Raw genomic sequence first — 21,900 nt, forward strand, 5'->3', positions numbered from 1 at the left:
TAAATATAAAATATTATTATTATTACAATAGTATTAACTATTAAGCGCTACTTTTAAATTATAAATTAGTTATTTGTTGCAAAATTTACACCGCACGCGGTATTTGTATTTTAAGGTTATATAGTTAACTAACATATTTCGTCTGATCTTGGCACTAACAGATAAAAACAGCATGCAAAAATCAAATGTTATTGTTTGTTTTTCACCTTGGAATCAACGATACACCCAGCAATAGTTTAAATATAATCACAAACACTTGTTTTATCAGAGTCACCTCACATGCCGATACAAATAAATACCGCCAACAGACTCAAGTTGCCATCTAGCGAATATTTACTAAAACTTTAACAAAATCTAAAGCTACCTGCACCCAATTGTAATACTTCACACTTTTAAAACTTTTTAAGTCATAAAAAAATTATCGATTTATTTAATTAATCTCAGTGATTATTATGCCTAACTTTATTAAAATTGATAGAAAACATATGAATACACAAGATGCATCAATAAATCGTAAAATTTTACAATGAATAACAAATGGTGATGTCGCATATCATCATACATTCAATAAAACAAGAATAAAATTATCCCTGAACACATTGGACGGTTAGCAAATTAAAAACTAAGTAATTCATTATAAAATATAGATTGCAGCACCTAATAATTAATCTTCGATTGTTACGCGTCTAGCATAGAAAACGATTCTCTAACTCTGTTCAATTTTTAACTAATTATCATCTAAGCAAATACTACAACGTGCATTGGCCGTCAAATGTAGATATAAAATATAAAATAACAATTAGAACAAATGTATACTGCTAGAATCTTAGATACTTGAATGATTTAACATTGCGTTTACATCTAAAGTAGCCTAAAAAGTTCAGACACTCATTGAATCGCTTGGACGATCAGCAAATGCTGCTTTTGTAGACACTTGCATAGTACGGGGTTATCCACTGTGATTTTCTTTCATATCGAAAGTCTTATGTACACTTACTTTGCACATTATTACATTACATGCATTACGAGTTTACAATTACAGCTAACTTAAGTAAAATACATTTACATAAACATTCTTACCATTTTGATGGTTATAGATAGATCTCAATTAAGTAATTTGTATAAATTTAGGCATAATTTACATATAGCATTTGTAACACAAGTTTATTTCGTTTTTCTGTTCTTTTGTTTCGCTTCCACGAAGATAATTTTTAATGTTTAATCAACTTGGTTGTAGTGTTTGTACTATCATTCATTCCTTTTGCATAAGAAGCGTTGTTGAGAGTATTCTCACAATAAGAGTATGAAAACATGTATATTATGGCATTTGGTAGCTTGGATGTGAACATGTGAACATGTGAACTGTTTCGATCTGAAATGATAGCCTAGATGTTAATATATCCAATTAACAGGCACCCACTGATGCTCAGAGGACAATGCATCTAATGCATCAACAATTTGGCGGAAAGTCGAGTCGAAATCATTGTTGGTGATGACGAGATCGATGTATTTATCATAAGTTCGTTGCAGTGATGCTGAATCTTCAAGAGTTTTCTTTAAATCTTCTTCCTAAAACGTTAAAATAACATTAAACAACTCATAACCTGCATAAAGCACTAAATATTACAATACTGAACAAATTTATTGATTGTCGTGCAAATATGATATGATTTTTCATTACCTGTGCATTTAGTGAGTGCTAATCAAGCTAGATTTGCATTAATATGTAAAATAAACAAATTACATACCTCATATAGTGATGCTAAAGACTCCAATGTTCTGGCTCTTCGAGAACTGTACCTAATTGAGCTTTGGCGATCAAACTACATGCCAAAATCAAAATTGAAACGAAATTAAAACAAAATCACAATCACAAAACATGAAAATATTAATGATTAACAAGATGCATAAACATTATTGGAAATCTTTTGATTCTTACCGCAAGATTTCTGCTGGAATTCCTCAAATTCGAATTGTTCTTGCCAACATCATATAAAGTCTTTAAATGTTCCATTCCGGGCGCAGCAATAAAAATAACATACGGTAGAAACTCCGTACTGTTATGCAGTATCTTTAAAGATGTCGGACTACAATCCAAGACACACATTTTTCCTTGTTTGATAATCTCTCTCATCGTATCCAAGTGTGTGCCATACAAATAATTATTATACTCTCCATATTCTAAGAATTTGTGCTTTTTGATCTCCTCGTCCATCGTTTCAACATCTGTAAACCAATAATTCACACCATTCTCTTCCAAAACTCGTTGTGGTCGCGTTGTCCATGGAATAACAGCTCCAAATTTATTGGGATCTGAATTAATCAGACGATTCTTCATAGTTCGACGTCCAACGCCTTGTGTTCCAATCAAAACAAGTGTTTTTCGCTTGAATGGTGGCATTCGTGTGACTTCTTCATAGATAGACAACTCAGCTTTATCAAAATCAGTGTTACTCTTCGACTGATAGATGATTTTCTTCTTTTTCTTTGAGATCCTTGCTCCGCATATACTGATTTTGTGGACGTAGTCTGCTTCGGGATGGACGAATGCTTTACGACGTTCTTCTAATTCGATTGATGGAATGAGACCCACTGGGCCTTCAGTGCCGACCTTTTTAGCCTGCCACCAGTTGGGATCTTTTTGGTCTAGAATTTGCAGGATGTCTCCACGTTCAAAATGTAATCCAATTTCTTTGCATGGAAGAAGTGTGTCTTCATCAGGGTTATACTCAAATAATGCACGCATATAACACTAGAATTAATAAACAATTAGTAATAAATTAAGTTTAGAAGTAAAGAATAAATATTTACAGTTAGTTTTTTAGCAGCGCCATGTTTTGCATTGCCGTTTGCCATGATTAAAGGTGAATGTGTGACAACCTCCTCTTCATTTTGCATTTGGCCGATTTTCAACGTGACTGAATCCTTGGATTTGGCAATTTCTGTTTGTAGGTCTTCAGGGGTATACACCGAGACATTATTCACTTCAAGAATTACATCTCCGGCATGCAGAAGGCCTTGTTTATCAATCATTCCGCCTTCTAGTATTCTAGCAACGACTAGATTCTCATGATCATCAACTTGTACCTATAAATTCACAATTTTTAAGTAAAAATTTTTAAATTTTTAAATTTTGAATAAAAACTTTTTCTTACAGTTAATCCAAGTGGTTCACCAGGCTTTCGCCTAAGCCCAACCATCCGGAAGGTTTCCCCCGTCATCCCGTTCAAATCTGGCAGGATATCTTCGACTTTGGGACTGGAGACTTTCGGGCCAAGTATCACCTTGGCGATCTGGTCGTGCGTGTCGATGAGTGCGCGAAAATGCGGGCTCTTGATAAGCGTGGCCAATTCACGGACGTCTCGGGATCTTGATAGATGATTACAGCGGATTATCAGCTCGTGCTGCAGTTCCTTACAGTTGGACGTCAGCGGTTCTGGTAACTTTGGTGGCTCTTCCAATCGGTCTTGCACCTTGAAGAAACAAAAGAATTTAATGTTGAGTTTTGATTAAAAGTACATTCACTCGGTGTGTTTATTGTTCTAAAAGTTGTAACCGTGACCGGAGTGTCGACATGTTTCATGTTACTTGTTTCTTCATTGCGTTCAACGGCTTGTTATTTTGCAATTGCATTTTGTACTGGCTTGGATTACAGTTTGTAATAATAATAACATAACTGTTGAAATGGAAGCTTGGTATACGAAATTAAAGAAAACAAAAGTGAGAAGTGATTTATTTTTATTATCATATTATTAATATTATTTGTTATCACGTAGCTTAAATTTAAAATAATTATTATTATGACTTGCAATTCACATGTGTTTATTGTTTATGCTTGAATTTCATATGAATTGTTATTGGGAATTGTTATGAGAGCGTAAGAAATGTTTGCTGTTGCGTGTTTGTTTATTTTACTTTTACTATCAAAATTATTAGCGCTTGACGCCATATTGCTTTGGCTTCTGTTACGATTTCGATTACAAAATGATTTGTGAGGTCAATAGACACAATTTAAGAAAAAAAAAACGTCTGTATTTTAAAAGACAGTTCAAAAAGAGCGTACGAAGGTAGCAGTAGAAGTGACTCGTGTTTAGGGCACCGTACGAAGGTAGCGGTAGAAGTGACTCGGGTTCAGAGCACCGTAGGTACAGAAGGTAAAAGTGACTCGTGTTCAGGGCACCGTACGAAGGTAGCGGTAAAAGTGACTCGATTCAGGGCACCGTACAAGGGTAGCGGTAGAAGTGACTCGTGTTCCGAGCACCGTAGGTACAGACGGTAGAAGTGACTTGTGTTCAGGGCATCGTACGAGGGCATCGGTAGAAATGACTGGTGTTCGAGCACCTTACGATGCCCTCCAACGCCCTCCAACAGAAGACACAGGGCATTTAAACCTTGTAGACATTACTACAGACACTTTTGTAAACAATCAATCATATTGACCGGATCGCACCCTCACTTTTACACTCCTAAACTAGTTTTCTTTTCTTTTCCGAGTTGTCTACACTTCGTCTACATTTTGTCCGTCTGAGCGGTCAAACGACCCAAAAGTTTTGAAGTCAAGCGCATCCAAAGGGTTTACTACCTTTACTACACCTTCCGAGCAGGTAGTTTTAGGTAGACGTATAAAAAACTGTCTGGCCAGTGAAGAATAAACGTTACTTTGGACTTTAGGCTTTAGGGGAACTAAGAAAAAGTGAAAAAAAAGTTTACTTTCAGTTTTTGTTTGTTTCAGACTTTGGAATACACACGAAACGAAAGTCATAAACTTATACTATCGCCATTTATACATTTTTTCCTACTTTATGATAATCATAAGAGTTACTCAGGTGTAACACCACAAACGACGTGGAATGGCCGTTGAGTTACTCTACATCGTGCCACAAACAGGTTTTATCCCTTGATTACTCAGCCGTTAAGAGTTAAGAGGTTCATGAGAACAAAGAACTTGATAAAAACCTTCAAGAAAGTTAGAAAGGCAAGACATTCAACACTTCCAACGGTAATCTACCTTTTATATATTCAAAAAACGTATTTTTGTTCTTTTTTCCCCAAAAAAATTAAATTATGACGCGTGCTTTGACGTCTGTCGTATTTCTTCACATCTTCACACAAAATTATAAAACCCTGAAGCGTGCGTGATACAACCAGGTAATAATTCACTTTCTACGGTGCTACCACCCCTACTGAGCTACCCCAAACAAAAAAAACGTTAAAATTATAAAGATAAGCGAAAAATTGTTTGAGTTGAATTTTATCTTGAAAAGAAAATATCTTTATCTATCTCTTTGTCACAATCCTCTTCTTTTTATATAAGATTACTACTAAAGTCTCCGTTTTATAAATTGTTCTTCTTCCCAGACTATTATGACAACAGGTGTTGTTCATTTACATTCCGCGCGCGTGTCGCCCGGCTGTCGGATATTTTTATTTGCAGAAGCCAGAGGAATGCGGTGTGGAGCAGCAAGGAGAACATACTAGAGCAACAAAGCATTCGTACTGAAGAAGTGAACAAGTAAACAAGTAAATAAAAGAAAAACGAACGCAGAGGACCGTTATTACCGTTATGATTCTTTTGCAACTTTCGAGCTCTTCTGCTTTATGAGCAGTGCGTGGGCAAAATAAGTTCAATAAAGTAATAATCAATTATTTTAGGATAATAAAAACATTAGTCATCTAAAAATAACAGGATTTAAACAATATTTATTTTTATAATAATACTAGCTTTAACCCGCGGCTTCACTCGCGAATATCTAAAATAATGAAGTTGCTTCCGTACGCGTCTGTAGTCACAGAAGAAGTAACAATGAAGTAGAATGGCGGGAAGTTTAAAATGGCTGAAAGTATAGTCTATGGAAGTATAGTGTACAGTCTCCATAGTGTAGTCAATTGGATTTGATGTTGACGTAGCTGTCGGTAATACAGTGTGATAATACAGTGTGATGGTACTATAGTACTTAGGTTTGAGCTTCATTGCTGGAATGCTAGATGGCGTTAAAGTAGTCGAATAGCCAGATGCAGAGGTATTATTGGCTAAACTATTTCTTTATTTTATTTAAAAAATATTTTTTTTTATTAAATAAAAAGTAGCCTATAACCATTCGGGGACCTCTAAGAATATGTGTACAAATTTTCATGATGATCGGTTAAGTAGTTTTTGCGTGAAAGTGTAACAAACATCAGAACTCTCGCATTTATAATATTAGTAGGGATTAGAGTAGAAAACAATGATTTACATGTTTGTTTATTATTTTTAAATTAATATTTTTTGTTTCCTTTGTGATTCATCAATGTGAATCATAAAATTTGAATAAAAAAAAATCAAAATAGATTACGAATTGAATGATTGATAGAAGAACATGAAACTAGGTCACAGTTGTTACTTCATGTTGCACGTACTGGTACACAGCATGACTAACACATTAATTCGCTGCAATAAATAGCAATCTCGTGCGTTAATTAACCGCACGTTATTAACGTTTAACTCGCTTGACCTGCGCGCGTACAGCAGCAGCGAGGAGGAATTCGTACGTGCGATGTTCTCAGGTCACGCGTAACGAGTGTCATATTGCACATATCTACTAGCAACAATAATAAAAACATTCAAACATTCATAGTGATGTATATAGCTATTTATAAAAATATACATCATGTTTTGCTATTTGAAATCAGGTTAATTTTAAAAATTTAATAAAATTGTCATTTTCAGGTCTTTTAATGATTTTTTTCTGTAAAATTGTGTGTCATAATAATATGTATATTAATAAGAATTAATTGTATGTTAATACCATGCGAAATGTATGTTATTAGAGCGATTATTGCATGTTACACATACATAATGTGTTCGTCATTTCGCATGTTCACCTAATCACGCAACTGGCATGAAATTCCGGCGAATTTTCGAATTAAATAATAGCGAATCAAATAAACAATAGGGAAGAGAAGAGTTGTGCACTCAACACGCAACTTTTTCTCGTCTATTATTTCATGTTTCCTCGTAATAATATTTTAGAATTTAAAATGAAAGAAAAAGAAAATCCTGAGAATGTGAAATCAAAAAGAAATAGTTTACTAAAACATACTGTATTATAGTTATGGTTATTGTGTTAGTCATCCTTGTAGACTCATTATTAACTTTTGTTCTTTTGATTCACGAATTTCACAGTCATATGTTATGAATATGACTCAGAATTAACTCCAAAGTGCATTTTTCTGCATTTTTACAATAAAAACAAAAAATAATCGCGTTTAATTTGATTATAACTTGAATTTATAATTATTATTTATGTAAATAATATGCCAATGTGCTATTGCGCTACAAAAACAGTTTTAATTGAGAACAAAACTGTGGGAATGTTTGCAACTAGATTTTTCACTCACAATAATAATTATCCTGCTTAGTGTAGTGCCCTTTTTATTTATTTTCGCATGAAAAGAAAAAGTTTGAGAACAAACGTTGTTATAACTTGTCACAGATTTACAATATAAATGTGTACCAACTAATAATTTGTTCATTAGTTTCTAATCTAAAGTTTAAAAAATACTACGAGATGAAAATTATAGCATAATCTTTGTAAAATGTTAAAAATGTTAAAAATAAAAGAATATTTTACTCAAACCATCGATTTTTGTGGTTAAACTTAGCATATTTAACAGCCACGTTGTAATTTATGCAAAAATAATTCTAAATGTTTAGTGAGAGCGTCAAGCATGAAATATTTCATGTTTGTACTGCTCTAAAGTATCTTTTAAAATATGTTGTGATATTTTATTCGCTCACCAACTCAAAGTATAAGTTAAAAACTAAAAAAACTAAAAAAAAAACTAAAATAAACTTTTTTCTATCACAAATTTTGTTATCTTTGAGTCATGATAGAACAAAACATGAATATTCTCTTATTGTACACAAAACGTTTTGTCGTGAATCGTGAATATGATACTCAAATGCAATAAAATAAGAATTTAATGATAATGGCGCATTGTGTATGCATGATATGTACTCAAATCGCCTTGCATTTTGCATTTACTATCAAACAACATTTGCAAATGGCCTGGCATAAAGTTACCGCATAGAGTAATAAACTTTTGTTATTTTTAACATGATATCTCCTTAGATTAATAAAATATTCGTCGGAATAATGCTTGCATAACTAAACTAAAAATAATTGGACAAAAAACGAATTTCCTCTGCGCAGCAACGCATAAAAAATGAGAAAAAATAAGAAAAGTCACGTTATGAACTCAGGCAGTGTGAATCCGAAAGGAAAAGGAAGTGAGCATGAAATAACGTTACATTTTCAACGAAAAAATATTTAATTAAACTTGAAAACCTTTCTAAAAATTCAAAAAATCAACTTTTTAGTATCCCAAAGTTTTATTTATTATTTTAGAGTAAAAATCGTTTCAAAACGTTTAGGAATTTAATATAAACCAAGATAATTTTATCAAAACCCCAAGTACTCCATATTTATGATCCATTTCACCACAAAGTCGCCGAAAACGCGCCGCAATGTGCAAAATTACAACCCACAGAGCCCTATTTAATGAAAACATGAATTAAGTTTGGGGTTTTTGTCCTGACCCAAGTAAAAACACATTATGTTGATAAGATATAAGAAATATGCCCTCATTTTCCTCACACTGAAGTTTTACATAAAAAAAAGAAAAAAAATCGCTTAAAAAGTCCATAAAAGTCTATAATAATAAATTATTGTAAAATATCTTAAAGAAAACCTAAAAATGATTCCACGTCTAGTAAGATGCGCAGTGTTGCCAGCTCGCGAAGCGTTGCGCGGCGCGTCAACCGCGACTTTCACAGGTGTGGCCCACGGCCAGGTAACAACGCGCTTAATCCAATCGTAGACGCCTTTCGCACGTACGCTTATCATTCCTACACCTGTCCTATACGCGATAACGCGCCCTCAAATGATAATGCATAATATTCAAACATTTATCATTATCCTGCGTTATCCTTTTTATTCTACCGCAAAATAATCAACCTATAACACGTAAAAAACTAGTTTTACCTTGTTTTTCGACCATTCGTAATCCTATATGCGGCGGTGCGTCATCCAGGCGGAATGTACACTTTATACACTCAATAACTACACTAATATTCAACCAAATTAATTTTTTTTTCTTCAATAATATTAAATGAATAAATTTGTTTGTAAATATTGTAAATTTTTGTGAGTCATTTAAAGGTGCGCGTCGCATGAGGTGTGTTCACCAACCGCTAACGAATGGGCAAGCAAGACTAAACTATACGTCTTTCGTTTGCGTCCGCGATGGGCGATGGACGATGGTAGGAGTAGAATGCTTCGCGTGTGGTGATGGTAAAGTTGGTAATGTATCAACTGCCGCGGCGCGTCGTTTTTGTTTCGTTGTTTCGTCGTCGGTGGGGACCGATGCATACGATTGCATCGGTGTAAGTGGTCCCGTGAGTCCAACGCACAGGTTAATTGCGATGGGGTATGGTAATACCACGGCAACGATGAATTACAACACAAAAATTAAAAAAATGTTTTTTATATCTATTAATGAGTGAATAAATGACGAAAATATAAAAAACTTACCATTTCTTTAAATAATTCTTCGTAATTTTCCATTTTTTGTTATTTTTTGTTATTTTTTGGATAAAAAATATAAAGTTGTTGTTTGTGTCAAGGAGAAAATTGAAATTGCTTAGCCCTGCGACACTCCACAAGATAAATAGAAAAACATACAAAGTTTGCGCAAGAAAATAAAGAAAACACCGCAAAAACGCTGTGGAAATAATGAAACTTCAGCCGGGCGCAAATGTCGCTGGAATTCCACGACAAACACTTCAATAATTCAGCGTTTCGAGTTTCTTTGAGTTCGCACAGTTTCCTTTCCGTCCTCTGAGGACGTTTTTTCTTCCCGGACAGTTTTCTTCCATCAATGGAAGACGAAAACTTGTAACTCTTAGAAAGCTTTTAACTTTTCACAACATTCACAAATTTATTTCGTATAATCAACAAAAAAATAAATAATTTTTGTTTTTCTGGAGTATTATGAACGTGCATGGATGAAAAGCTTGGGTAAACTAACTTTAAATTGCACTTTAGATGTTGTAGAACGTAAAAATCGCTTTTGTTACCAGGTTACCGCCTCATGTTCCGCCTTTATTGCCAAACAAGCTAATAAATATCGATGTAACAGACGCCAACTTAAAATCAGCAAAGATTTGATTCTACATAACAGTCGTCCTAGTTGGGCAGCAATTTCCAATATCCTGGCAACTTTGCCAAACATCATAAATCACGCAAAATCACAACATTTTTCTACTTGAAAAAGCAATTTAGGTTATTTTTCCTTACAAATCTGAATATTTTTGCCAAAAAGCTGTATTTTTCAAACATTTACCTTAATATTTTTGTGAAATATAAAATCCTCTATTTATTTATGAGTACTTCTCACAATTTTCTCGTTTCCTGGGGGAATGGAGTACTATTTCGTGTAAAAATTGTCGATGCAGAATGCATTCGCGTCGTGCTCGTAAAGTTGGCGAGATTGAGAAAAACAGCTGCGTACATAGTTTATTGTACCCGGCGCGAGCTGCATGCATGTCTGGTCCTTTGAGGACGCCGCAAACCACTGCGATTTCAGGATTTGAGGTTGTGGCGCGATGCCGGCGTGCTTTTGCCGCATCGGAAAGGCGACAAGTCGATCAATACTGTCTTGGGGCTGCCGCCAGTTGCCAGACTAGTCACGGTAATGATAACAGACAAAATATTAATGAAAAAAATATTTTTTTTACTTTTAGCAGTTTTTCTATGGTTTTGAGGCACGAAAAGTGGTACTTTAGTCACGGATAACCAAAAAAGTACTTTAGTCACGGGTTTTAGTAACGGGGTGGAGCTTACGCCTGCGTATTTGCCTACGGTGCAACACAAAAATATAAGAAACTAGCTTTAACCCGCGGCTTCGCTCGCGAATATCTAAAATAATGAAGTTGCTTCCGTCGCGTCTGTTGTCACAGAAGAAGTAACAATGAAGTAGAATGGCGGGAAGTTTAAAATGGCTGAAAGTATAGTCTATGGAAGTATAGTGTACAGTCTCCATAGTGTAGTCAATTGGATATGATGTTGACGTAGCTGTCGGTAAAACAGTGTGATAATACAGTGTGATGGTACTATAGTACTTAGGTTTGAGCTTCATTGCTGGAATGCTAGATGGCGTTAAAGTAGTCAAATAGCCGGATATAGAAGTATTATTGGCTAAACAATTTCTTTATTTTATTTCATAAATAATTTTTTTTATTAAATTAAAAGTAGCATATAACCATTCGGGGACCACTAAGAATATGTGTACAAATTTTCATGATGATCGGTTAAGTAGTTTTTGCGTGAAAGTGTAACAAACATCAGGGCTTTCGCATTTATAATATTAGTAGGGATGTAATGTGCCGTTGTAAAAACGTTGTTAAAGTGCCATTTAGCGCACTTGATACTTAATATTCGATTTTCGACTATTATTTACAGAAATAAAGAGAAAAGCAAGATAAAATAAATCTGTTGTAATAATGCATGGCATTATGCATTAATGTGAGGTCGTTACTTGAACATGAGGGCAAAACTTCCCCACATAAAGTGGTGGAAGGGAAATTCGAGTCGAGTGCAACGCCAACTAGCCAGTAATGAGGATTATAATGTCTACAGACGCAGATAATTATTTGGCGCCGGATAATTGCACGTTTCAGGTTTTTACTCCGATGATAAATTGTTCTCCAAAGAAATCTGAGTGAAAATTCATTTAAATAATTAAGTAAAAAATTAACTTCATTGTCTCTTTAAGAGATTAAGTGACTGAGTAATAATGAATGACATTCTCTCAAGTATTTTAAAGTGGCATACGTAATTGAATTAATCCACTGCACAAATTTAAATTTATTTAAATAATAAATACGGAAGATTATTTTATGTTATGTTGGAATAATCTGTACTTAAATTTAGTTGGTTGGTGTTTTAGTGTTTTAGATTGCCGTTGGCGCAATTTGCCCAGCGGATTTTCGAATAGCCGCTTTCAGCAGATCATAATTTCCGATTCACTCCGTTGTGTAAATAGACTGCGCGGTGTTGAAAGACATGTGTAAACGTAAACAGTGAGTGCAACTTTGTGTGAACATTTTTAAAGTCGTTACAAGCACGCAGTGAAAACTTGAACATTCGAAACATGATCGTATTTATTTTAGGTTTTAGCGTATTGCAAATGACCTATTTTATCGATTTTCAATAGTAACTGATAATTAGTAAAAAAATTATCAGAAAATTGCCTAGAGGTGTGAAATAACCGGTATTGACACCCGGTATACCGGTGTTTCTATGAATAACCGGTATTTTTTATATACAATTTATAGTTTACTGATTTCAATCAAATATTTTGTTAATTTACTGATTGTAGAAATACTTAATTTTATAAACACCGGTATTAATATCGGTAAACCGGTATTTTTGTCGAAAACCGACTTTTTGCAATACAATTTATAGTTTATTAATTTTAATCAATTATTTTGTTAATATACCGATTACTTTTATAAATACCGGTTTTTAAAAACAAGAATACCGGTATTAAGCCGGTTTTTTATGTATTGCAAAATAAAATGTCTCAAATTCATCATAAATTGTAAAACACTTTTCAGATAAATTTTTTTTATGTTACCTTGACTAAATTTTGAAATACAGGACTATCCATCAACCCCTTGAGAAAGACCAGATCGGTTTCGTTGATCCCATCAGTGCCGTCCAGCTCGTCGATGTTATCTCGTACGTGCTGAAAAGCAGCTGAAACAAAAATAAAAACATTCCCTTTAGCAACTTATTCAACGTGAGTTTTCTTTTTCTTTTTTTCCCTTTTTTATTTATTTTTATTTTTCGTTTGTAGAATGTTAAGAAGATAATCTAATTCGGCTTACTTCCTTTCGCTTTTAGCACTTCGCATTTCGCGTTTCGGCGAAACCGAGAAAGGCGGAAATTCGATTCGCATGTGTAAATAATCGATTAGGCCCCTTAATGCATTTTATATTTCACCGTTGAGCTGTTAAGTAAACGAGAGTGTGTTTTATTTAAAGCCATCGACTTCTCTCGACGATTTCATGCATTTGAAAATAGCCGCGTGCGGAAATTATGCGCCTGCGATGATTTCCAATCGGAGTTTATTGATATTTGATTTGTAAACATAATAAACATTAAATTCAATCAATTTTTCCATTTTCAGTTTTAAAACGTCAGTTTTTTACGGTTTTGAGACACAAAAAGTGGTACTTTATGCACGGGCGTGACTAAAGTACTTTAATCACGAGTTTTAGTCACGGTATGGAGATTGCACCCTAAAATTTACAGAAATTACCTTCAGATTTGTTAAATCTTTTGCAAATCGTATAAAAAGGGTTGAATTGCTTGAGAAATTGCATTGCGCCTTAATCTCAACCAGAAATCTCATAAAAACAACCTTTGGATTCCTTATCCACCTAGCTTCGCACCGAAATTCAAAACGTGAATTCCTCCATAAAATAAATCGCATCAGCACGAAACGCAAACCCAAAAAGAAGCGCAAATCAATATCAAACTTGGTTACCACTGGAAACTAAAAATGCGTACGAGTCCTTTGAGTCCTTCGATTCCTTAGGTAACGGGAAACAAAGGTCGGTAACAAAAGAAACATTAATTCTCGCATTCCCTGTTTTGATTTACGACTTAATTCCAATAAAAACTGCTCCGACATAAAAACAGAAAAAAGGGCAAAACCGAAACCGCACGTTGGCACAGGATGTTACTTTTTAACGTTGATTTATACGCTCGCCCATGGAAAAATTCTATTTCCGTGAAGAATTGAAATTAGATGTACATTTTGTTCGTTTTCAATCCCAAGTGAATAAAGTGTAAAGTGTAGATAAAGTCGAGATGAGAGAACGTTGACGTCTTGAATTATACTCGTATACTCTCATTGATGCGGTTCATTGGGCCGTGAATATGGGCATTCATTTCCGCATGACGGATATTCATGGTAATAACATGGAAATTACCTCTGGAGGTGCAAAAAACCAAAATGAATAAAATTTGTATAAAATTAATTAAAAACTAGCTTTAACCCTTGGCTTCGCTCGCGAATATCTAAAATAATGAAGTTGCTTTAGTCACGGACCACCAAAAAAGTACTTTAGTCACGGGTTTTAGTCACGGGTGGAACTCGCGCCTGCGCATTTGCCTACGGTGCAACACAAAAATATAAGAAACTAGCTTTAACCCGCGGCTTCGCTCGCGAATATCTAAAATAATGAAGTTGCTTCCGTACGCGTCTGTAGTCACAGAAGAAGTAACAATGAAGTAGAATGGCGGGAAGTTTAAAATGGCTGAAAGTATAGTCTATGGAAGTATAGTGTACAGTCTCCATAGTGTAGTCAATTGGATTTGATGTTGACGTAGCTGTCGGTAATACAGTGTGATAATACAGTGTGATGGTACTATAGTACTTAGGTTTGAGCTTCATTGCTGGAATGCTAGATGGCGTTAAAGTAGTCAAATAGCCAGATGCAGAGGTATTATTGGCTAAACAATTTCTTTATTTTATTTTAAAAATAATTTTTTTTATTAAATAAAAAGTAGCCTATAACCATTCGGGGACCACTAAGAATATGTGTACAAATTTTCATGATGATCGGTTAAGTAGTTTTTGCGTGAAAGTGTAACAAACATCAGGACTTTCGCATTTATAATATTAGTAGGGATTAAACGTAAATATATATTTTTGAAGAAATTGTTGGTTTAGGTGAAGATATTTGCTTTGATATTGCGTGTAATGTCAAAATTTTGTCAAAAAACAGTGAAAAACTGTGTAAAATTGTGAAAACTTGATAGCACATGACCGGGAAGTGACGTCAGTGTTGAGTTGTGCTTTCTGATTGGTGCTTTACATGTTTTGCCATATTTTTGACATTTTTTTGCCTTTTTTCCTTCATTTTTATTAAAATTATCATGAAACTTGCATTAAAAATCCAAAAAACGTTTTTTTGTGTTCCAAGCCTCAATTATCATTAAATAATTCCATAATTATTAAAATCTTTACTTAATAATAATATATTTTATTGTTATTAACCGACAGATGCAATACCACGCGCCTCTTCTGCTTTTTTCCGCTTTTTTCTCATTTTTTCCTATTTTTTGCTAAAAAATATAATTTATTAAATAAAAAGTAGCCTATAACCATTCGGGGACCACTAAGAATATGTGTAGAAATTTTCATGATGATCGGTTAAGTAGTTTTTGCGTGAAAGTGTAACAAACATCAGGACTTTCGCATTTATAATATTAGTAGGGATTATAACCAAACCTCAATAAATGTATCATTTATAGAATAATTAGAAAAATCAATAACCTCACATTGCAACTACTTGACGATTGCACCTTTCCTTTGTATGTGCAACACCACGTCACCTGTGCGTTTTATCAGGTCAAGGTAAATGCTAATTGCAGGCCTGCGGTGACTTTGTAAAGTCTTTAAGAACTATTTTAGTACTCGTACACAAGCAATTCTAGCCTTTGAAGTATTCAAGTACATAACCTCATAAAGTTCCCCTCTGCAGTATAAAATATTCTTCTCTATTGTGTTCCAAATGGCAAAATCGATTTGTGGCTAATCTCAATCTAGGCAACCCTAAATACACGTAATGAAGACAAAGTAGGTTGGTGGTTGCTGGTAATTTGATGATGCAAATGCAGGTAAAGAGGGAAATTTAATCAAAACACCAATCTTCGAGGTGAAACTGCATCAGCGTTAATATAAACATCGTAAAATGGATTACGTGACGTTTTGTTTGGAGGAGATGACGTCTGATGGTGTGCAGAACAACACGGACATCATACTGACTTTAGAATGAAGTGTTTTACAATATTTTAAGTAAAATTTTATAAATATTGGTTTAAAGGATCGAATATTGGAGATATTATTAGATATTGTTCATAAAATCACTTTTAATCAACTTTTGGGGATGTATTAAAGTAGCAGGAAAAAATATAAAAGCTTTTTTGTGTTCCTGTCCTGGAAATTGATCATACACATTGGATTTTATGTCAAAAGTAATCAATATTAACGATTATGATGAAAGTACCTCTAAAAAAGTATATTTTTCTACTTACACTTTTAAAATTTTAGTTTTTCAAGGTTTTAACATACAAAAAGTGACACTTTATACACGGTCGGCCATAACCGTGACTAAAGTACTTTAATCACGGATTTTAGTCACGGGGTGAAACTTACGCCTGCGTATTTACCTACAATGCACCAAAAAACAAATTTTATGATAAATTTAATAAATTTATCAACAATTATAATAACATAACCTCTAAAATTATATTTTATAACTTCCTATATATCTTTCATGATAATATCATGAAGTTTGTGTCACGTTTTGTTTTGAAGTGTGAAATAAAAATATGTCCTTTAATTAAAACCGTCACCAGTGTATCCACCCGGTGGCCATTTTGTAACACGATGCTCTTTAGTGTTATTATGCGTGCGCGCTCGCAGGGGTAAAATTAAAGTTTAAATGTTTTCTACGTGCGCGGGCGGCGTGCGTGCCTCGTATTCAACTTTTCCAACTGCAAACTGAACTGAAACCCACTCTGAGGCACACCCCGACGATGGTCGTCCTATTATGTTACATTTTCAATGGCTACTCCGGCGTCCTTTTCACATTTTGGCGTGTTTCATGTTTGCTTTTATTACTTTTAAACCGAATAAAGGCAACACGTTCAGAATATACAAGCATAGAGAAACGAAAATGAGTGAATGAGGTTAGAGGTTGAATTGACGCATGCAGGAAATGATTTTCAAGTTTTTGCGTGTTTGGATTGTTGGAAAAGTACGCATTATGTTAATTTCTATGTAATAATAGCTGGGTATTTACATAATGTCTTCAGATTTGCAAAAAAAATTTTTTTTGTTCTAAAAACAAATAAAACATAAAAAAATTAATTTTAAGCTAAAAGTAATTATTTATTAATTATTCGAGGCATAAAATGTAATTCCTGGCACTCTAGAAGTTATAAATCATTTTCCGCGTAATAATAATACACAAAAGCTGTAAATTTCACTCTGGAAAGCTTTCTAAATTGTAATTCTAAATATAACCAAATAAAATGAAGTGTTAATACTCCGCCACTTTGTACTTTCTGCTCTTTCACTACTTTCGTGCTTTATCACTGTAGTATAATGCAGCAGAACGTTTTTGTTTGCACTCAAAAATGCGCAGTGAAGCAAGAAAGCAAGCAAACATAAACTTAACATATAAGTTGTACGAGTGTCTAGTATTGTACAGGAAGAAAGAAATTATGCATTGTGCAGTCATTTGTTTGAATGTTTTAATGTTTCAAGATGAAGATGAAGCACGAGTGAGCTTTTACTTAACTGCACTGTATTGTGTTCTACTATCTATGAGGGAACTAGAATAGAGACGAAGTGACTGGATCACTTTATACTACTTTAGTTAAAAGGGTAAAAGCATTTATTTTATGTTTATACTCAGAGATGTAGTTCAACTTGGACAGATCTCTAGGAAATGAAGAATGAAGACTTAACAATTAAAATAAATTGTATTTTTTATTGTTTTGTTTTATTTTCTAATTATTTTACTTTTTATTTCTAAATCTATATATATATAAAAATGAATTGCTGTTCGTTAGTCTCGCTAAAACTCGAGAACGGCTGAACGGATTTATGTTATCTTGGTCTTGAATTATTCGTGGAGGTCTAGGGAAGGTTTAAAAGGTGCGAAAAATTCGAATAATTGCCGGGAAAATCCTCAAAACAGCTCTTTTCTATAGAATAAAATTTGACATTGAGATATAATCATAGTTATAGTTAAATAGTTGAATTCGAGATGGCGCGCTGAAGTGCATTATTGACAAAACTTTGTATAATTAATTTCTTTAAATTAAAATTGCTAATCTTATTGTTAGAATTGACTCTTACTACGAGTATGTCTAGAACAAGAGAGTAAAAACGAATTACATTTTTATTAAACACAGCCGGAACGAAGTCGCGGGCAACAGCTAGTTTTGTATAAATTTGTTACTAAAGTTTATATTTTTAATAAATATAGAAGTGTACGTCGTAAAAATGATGAATTTAATAAATTATTGTGATTTATCTCAGCATTTCAAGATGCTGAGATTCTCTTGAGATTCGGAGGATTTCTGTATGAGTTATTACCGGGTATGAAGCGGAAAAATGAGCAGAAATAGTAATAAAATGTAAAAGAAGCAGAGCAATCGTGCTGGCTAAAGAAAAGCAAACAGGGATATTAACTAAGAAATGCGGAGCGTATAAAAATAAAAATTTTATTTTACTGCTGCATGTGTGAAATGTTGTGATCTTTATTGCTTTGGAAAGTATTCGTAATATTCGTGAAAGTGCAAAAAAGTAATGAGTTATAAAAGATTTGATTAGTTTTACTCGTAATTTAATAAAATTCATAGGATTTTAGTAGTGCACGTGTGAAATATAACCTCAAACTTCCCCTTCTTTAATTATGTTACACGGAACTACTACTGCATATCCCCCACTACTTTTTGCGGGTAGTACGCAGGTATAAAGGGTAGTGCAGAGCGACCACAGCGCTCAGTCGTACCTAACTCATCTAGTAACCCAATTTTTACTTTTTTTTGCGTTGTTTGGGTTGCCTATACTTATAATTTATGTAAAAACTCAACAAAAAAAAATGAATGATTTCTAGTATAATCCAAGCACGTAAAAGATAGACCACTCCTAAACCACATGTAGGAATCTCGAGTATCATGATTCATCTTGTCTGAAAGTACGCGTACGAATTGTTAATGTTACCCAAAAACGTGAGAAAATTCTCCAATTAAGTAAACAGTAATTATGCAGCGCACAAACGCAAGAGAGTTGATACAACATCTGCTTTCATCCAAAAAATACGTAAAAGTGCTGCGGGGCATAATTTCATTTTGGTTTATCGCAGTAATTGCACTTGAAATTGCAACTTTCCTTCAACGCGCTGAATCTCGGTTAAATAAACAAACCGTTAATGTTTAGTATCAATTTAAACTAAATTAAATTATTTTACTTTAGTTATTTATGAAAATATTCAATATAAAACGCCTGACGTACTTTTAATCATAAAAATAATAATTGCAAATGATTATTTTATTGTTTATTGCATAAATTTATCGCAAACACAAGATTAAATGCTGTTATCATAGTGGTAGTCGAGCATTACCGTTATCGTTGTGCTTATCATCACAATTCATTTCCTTCATGCTCGCGAGCAGCTCCCGCTTGTCCTGCCTCTCCTTCCTCGAGCCAAACTTAACCATATTCGCCACTTTTTCACTTATCATTTTATCACCACACAAAACAATCACATTTTATATTTGTTACAAACGCACATGTGACTATCGCGCGTCGACCGACTTAAGTCAGGTTGATCACACTCACTCACAGGTAAACACACGTACAACAAGAGGTATGCATGAAACCAGTTCTCTTCTCCTCGCGTGCTTGACTCACTTCAATTCAAGAACTAAACCTCCAACTGGCTTTAGAAAGAGTTAAGTTGACTCTACACACCTCAAGGAGAAAACGCGTCTGGTGCAGATGAAAGAGGTGGCAACACGATGTTTTCGTAAAAAGTGCGCGAGTTGTGCGTCGCGATGTGACGCAGTCAACGCCCGCGTGGTAAATGAAGCGCCGCGTTTTCATTTCCCGACGGTGGCGTCGGCGTGGGCGTCGCGCCTACCCGGCAGGCCGGGTGCGGATGCGCGCGAAATGGAGAAAAGCGCGGAAAAGCCGGCGTTGCTATAGATACACGCTTCATTGGCGGCTGCTGCCAACCCCAACGCCAGCCGTAATCCCGGCTGTTTCGCGGGTATGTCATGCGGAAAGCTTAAATGTGAATTGTTACGCCCGGAGCGAGACGGATGGGGAAATAACAACCGGAAGTCGCCAAAAATTTCTAAACACATACAGAGAAATACAAAAAATGTGAAAAAACATCGAAAAAATCATTTATCAATGTTAAAAATGACAAAACGTGTTTTTTTCTTTGATATTAGGTATCCTTTTTATAGAGTTTCTAGACGAGTAGTGATGTAGTATATCCCTACTAATATTATAAATGCGAAAGTCCTGATGTTTGTTACACTTTCATGCAAAAACTACTTAACCGATCATCATGAAAATTTGTACACAGATTCTTAGTGGTCCCCGAATGGTTATAGGCTACTTTTTATTTAATAAAAAAAATTATTTTTTAAATAAAATAAAGAAATTGTTTAGCCAATAATACCTCTGCATCTGGCTATTTGACTACTTTAACGCCATCTAGCATTCCAGCAATGAAGCTCAAACCTAAGTACTATAGTACCATCACACTGTATTACCACACTGTATTACCGACAGCTACGTCAACATCAAATCCAATTGTCTACACTATGGAGACTGTACACTATACTTCCATAGACTATACTTTCAGCCATTTTAAACTTCCCGCCATTCTACTTCATTGTTACTTCTTCTGTGACAACAGACGCGTACGGAAGCAACTTCATTATTTTAGATATTCGCGAGCGAAGCCAAGGGTTAAAGCTAGTAATTTATATCCTTCCAAGAAGTGAGCACTTGAGTGAAACACATATATTTCCTGTTTTTGTGTTTTTAGGGTGACTGGGCAACTGGAAAATTGAAACAACGATAGGGAAATGACGAAAAAGTCGAAACAAAGCACCGTGCGTGTTATACATACATAATATGTACTAAAGTGACACCCACACTATTTATTAAAAGGGTGCGGGTGCGTTTTTCGATTTTCCGTGTGTCCCACATTTTACTTTTACTTCCTGCTTGCTTGCAACGCCGATAATTGATTATTTTTCAATTGGAAAGCACAGAATTTAATGAAAATCAATCGATTCATGATTACTTTATGAAAAAAACAAAGAAAATCAATACTTTGCGCGTATTTTTCACTGGAAATCACTTAATATTAAATTATTATTTAATTCATTTAATAAATGTCATATTGTGGTTGGTTTAACGTGTGTTATTCTTTCATATTTTGTTGAATCATACGGACTGCTCGTAAATTTGATGAAACTTTGCGAAATTTACGACCTGTGAGCCGCTGAACGCCGTGAAATGCGACTATAAATAATATTACTTTGCCGCCCCCAGAGTTTTCATCTTTGCAACTATATTTACCTATCAAATGTTGTATAAAAGTGGTTTTCATTTGTTTCTCTTGTTAAATCTTAATATTTAGCAGGGATATAATGAAATATTAAATATTAATATTTCTGGAACTGTTTTGATGTGAAATATTTTTATTTTTAGCGTTTTCAATAATAGACAAATGCGTCACCGAGTTTCCCACACACTTTTTGAATATTGATTTGTTTCCAGCTCGCAACACGACTGCGAATATTGCAATCAAATCAAATCATAACTTTTGTATTTAAAAATATTGTTTTTATAAGGATTGATGTTAAGATTTATTTAATAAATTGAACATACCTGATCCGGTGAGTTCTTTGCCCTTTCGCCGCCGCTTCTTACTGAATCTCCCCATGACCGGCGCCGCCGCACGCAAACCGCACGCTTTCCACCCGCGAAATAACGCGCCAAGAGAACAAACAACCGCGGGAAAAGCATCGATCACATCGCCACGACATTCTGTTTTCCGCGCCGGTTTTCCGAACGACGACGTCGAACGCCGTCACGATCGACCAAACCAGCGCCGGTACGCATATAGAAACTCACCTGCTTGCTGGAAATCGTTGCAGTAACATCAGCGTGGGCGCTTGAATAAGGATTAATCGATGATTACAGTTTTTGCATGGTGCACATGCAAAGGACCAAACACTAATA

General features: G+C 34.5%; 1 protein-coding gene across 4 annotated transcripts; it reads right to left on the reverse strand.

The window, feature by feature from the left end:
- Positions 1–447: 447 nt before the first annotated feature.
- On the reverse strand, positions 448–21,844 carry vari (MAGUK p55 subfamily member vari). Of its 4 annotated transcripts, none has more exons than XM_065307308.1 (7): positions 21,547–21,844; positions 12,679–12,800; positions 3,156–3,473; positions 2,812–3,087; positions 1,940–2,752; positions 1,749–1,823; positions 448–1,569 (listed from the first exon to the last, which is right to left on the reverse strand). In XM_065307308.1, exons 1-7 carry the CDS (start codon positions 21,599–21,601, stop codon positions 1,393–1,395), a joined length of 1,836 nt encoding a protein of 611 aa, XP_065163380.1. In that variant the 5' UTR covers positions 21,602–21,844; the 3' UTR covers positions 448–1,392. The 4 variants fall into 4 exon arrangements, with proteins under 4 accessions (XP_065163380.1, XP_065163379.1, XP_065163381.1 ...); XM_065307307.1 differs by lacking the exon at positions 21,547–21,844 and adding an exon at positions 19,256–19,644; XM_065307309.1 differs by lacking the exons at positions 1,749–1,823; positions 21,547–21,844 and adding an exon at positions 19,256–19,670.
- Between the last annotated feature and the right edge of the window lie 56 nt (positions 21,845–21,900).

Source organism: Atheta coriaria, unplaced genomic scaffold, assembly GCF_025399875.1.
Source record: "Atheta coriaria isolate IRGN ID8LTWV9N9 unplaced genomic scaffold, Caltech_Dcor_3.1 hic_scaffold_7_pilon, whole genome shotgun sequence".
NCBI lineage: Eukaryota > Metazoa > Arthropoda > Insecta > Coleoptera > Staphylinidae > Dalotia > Dalotia coriaria.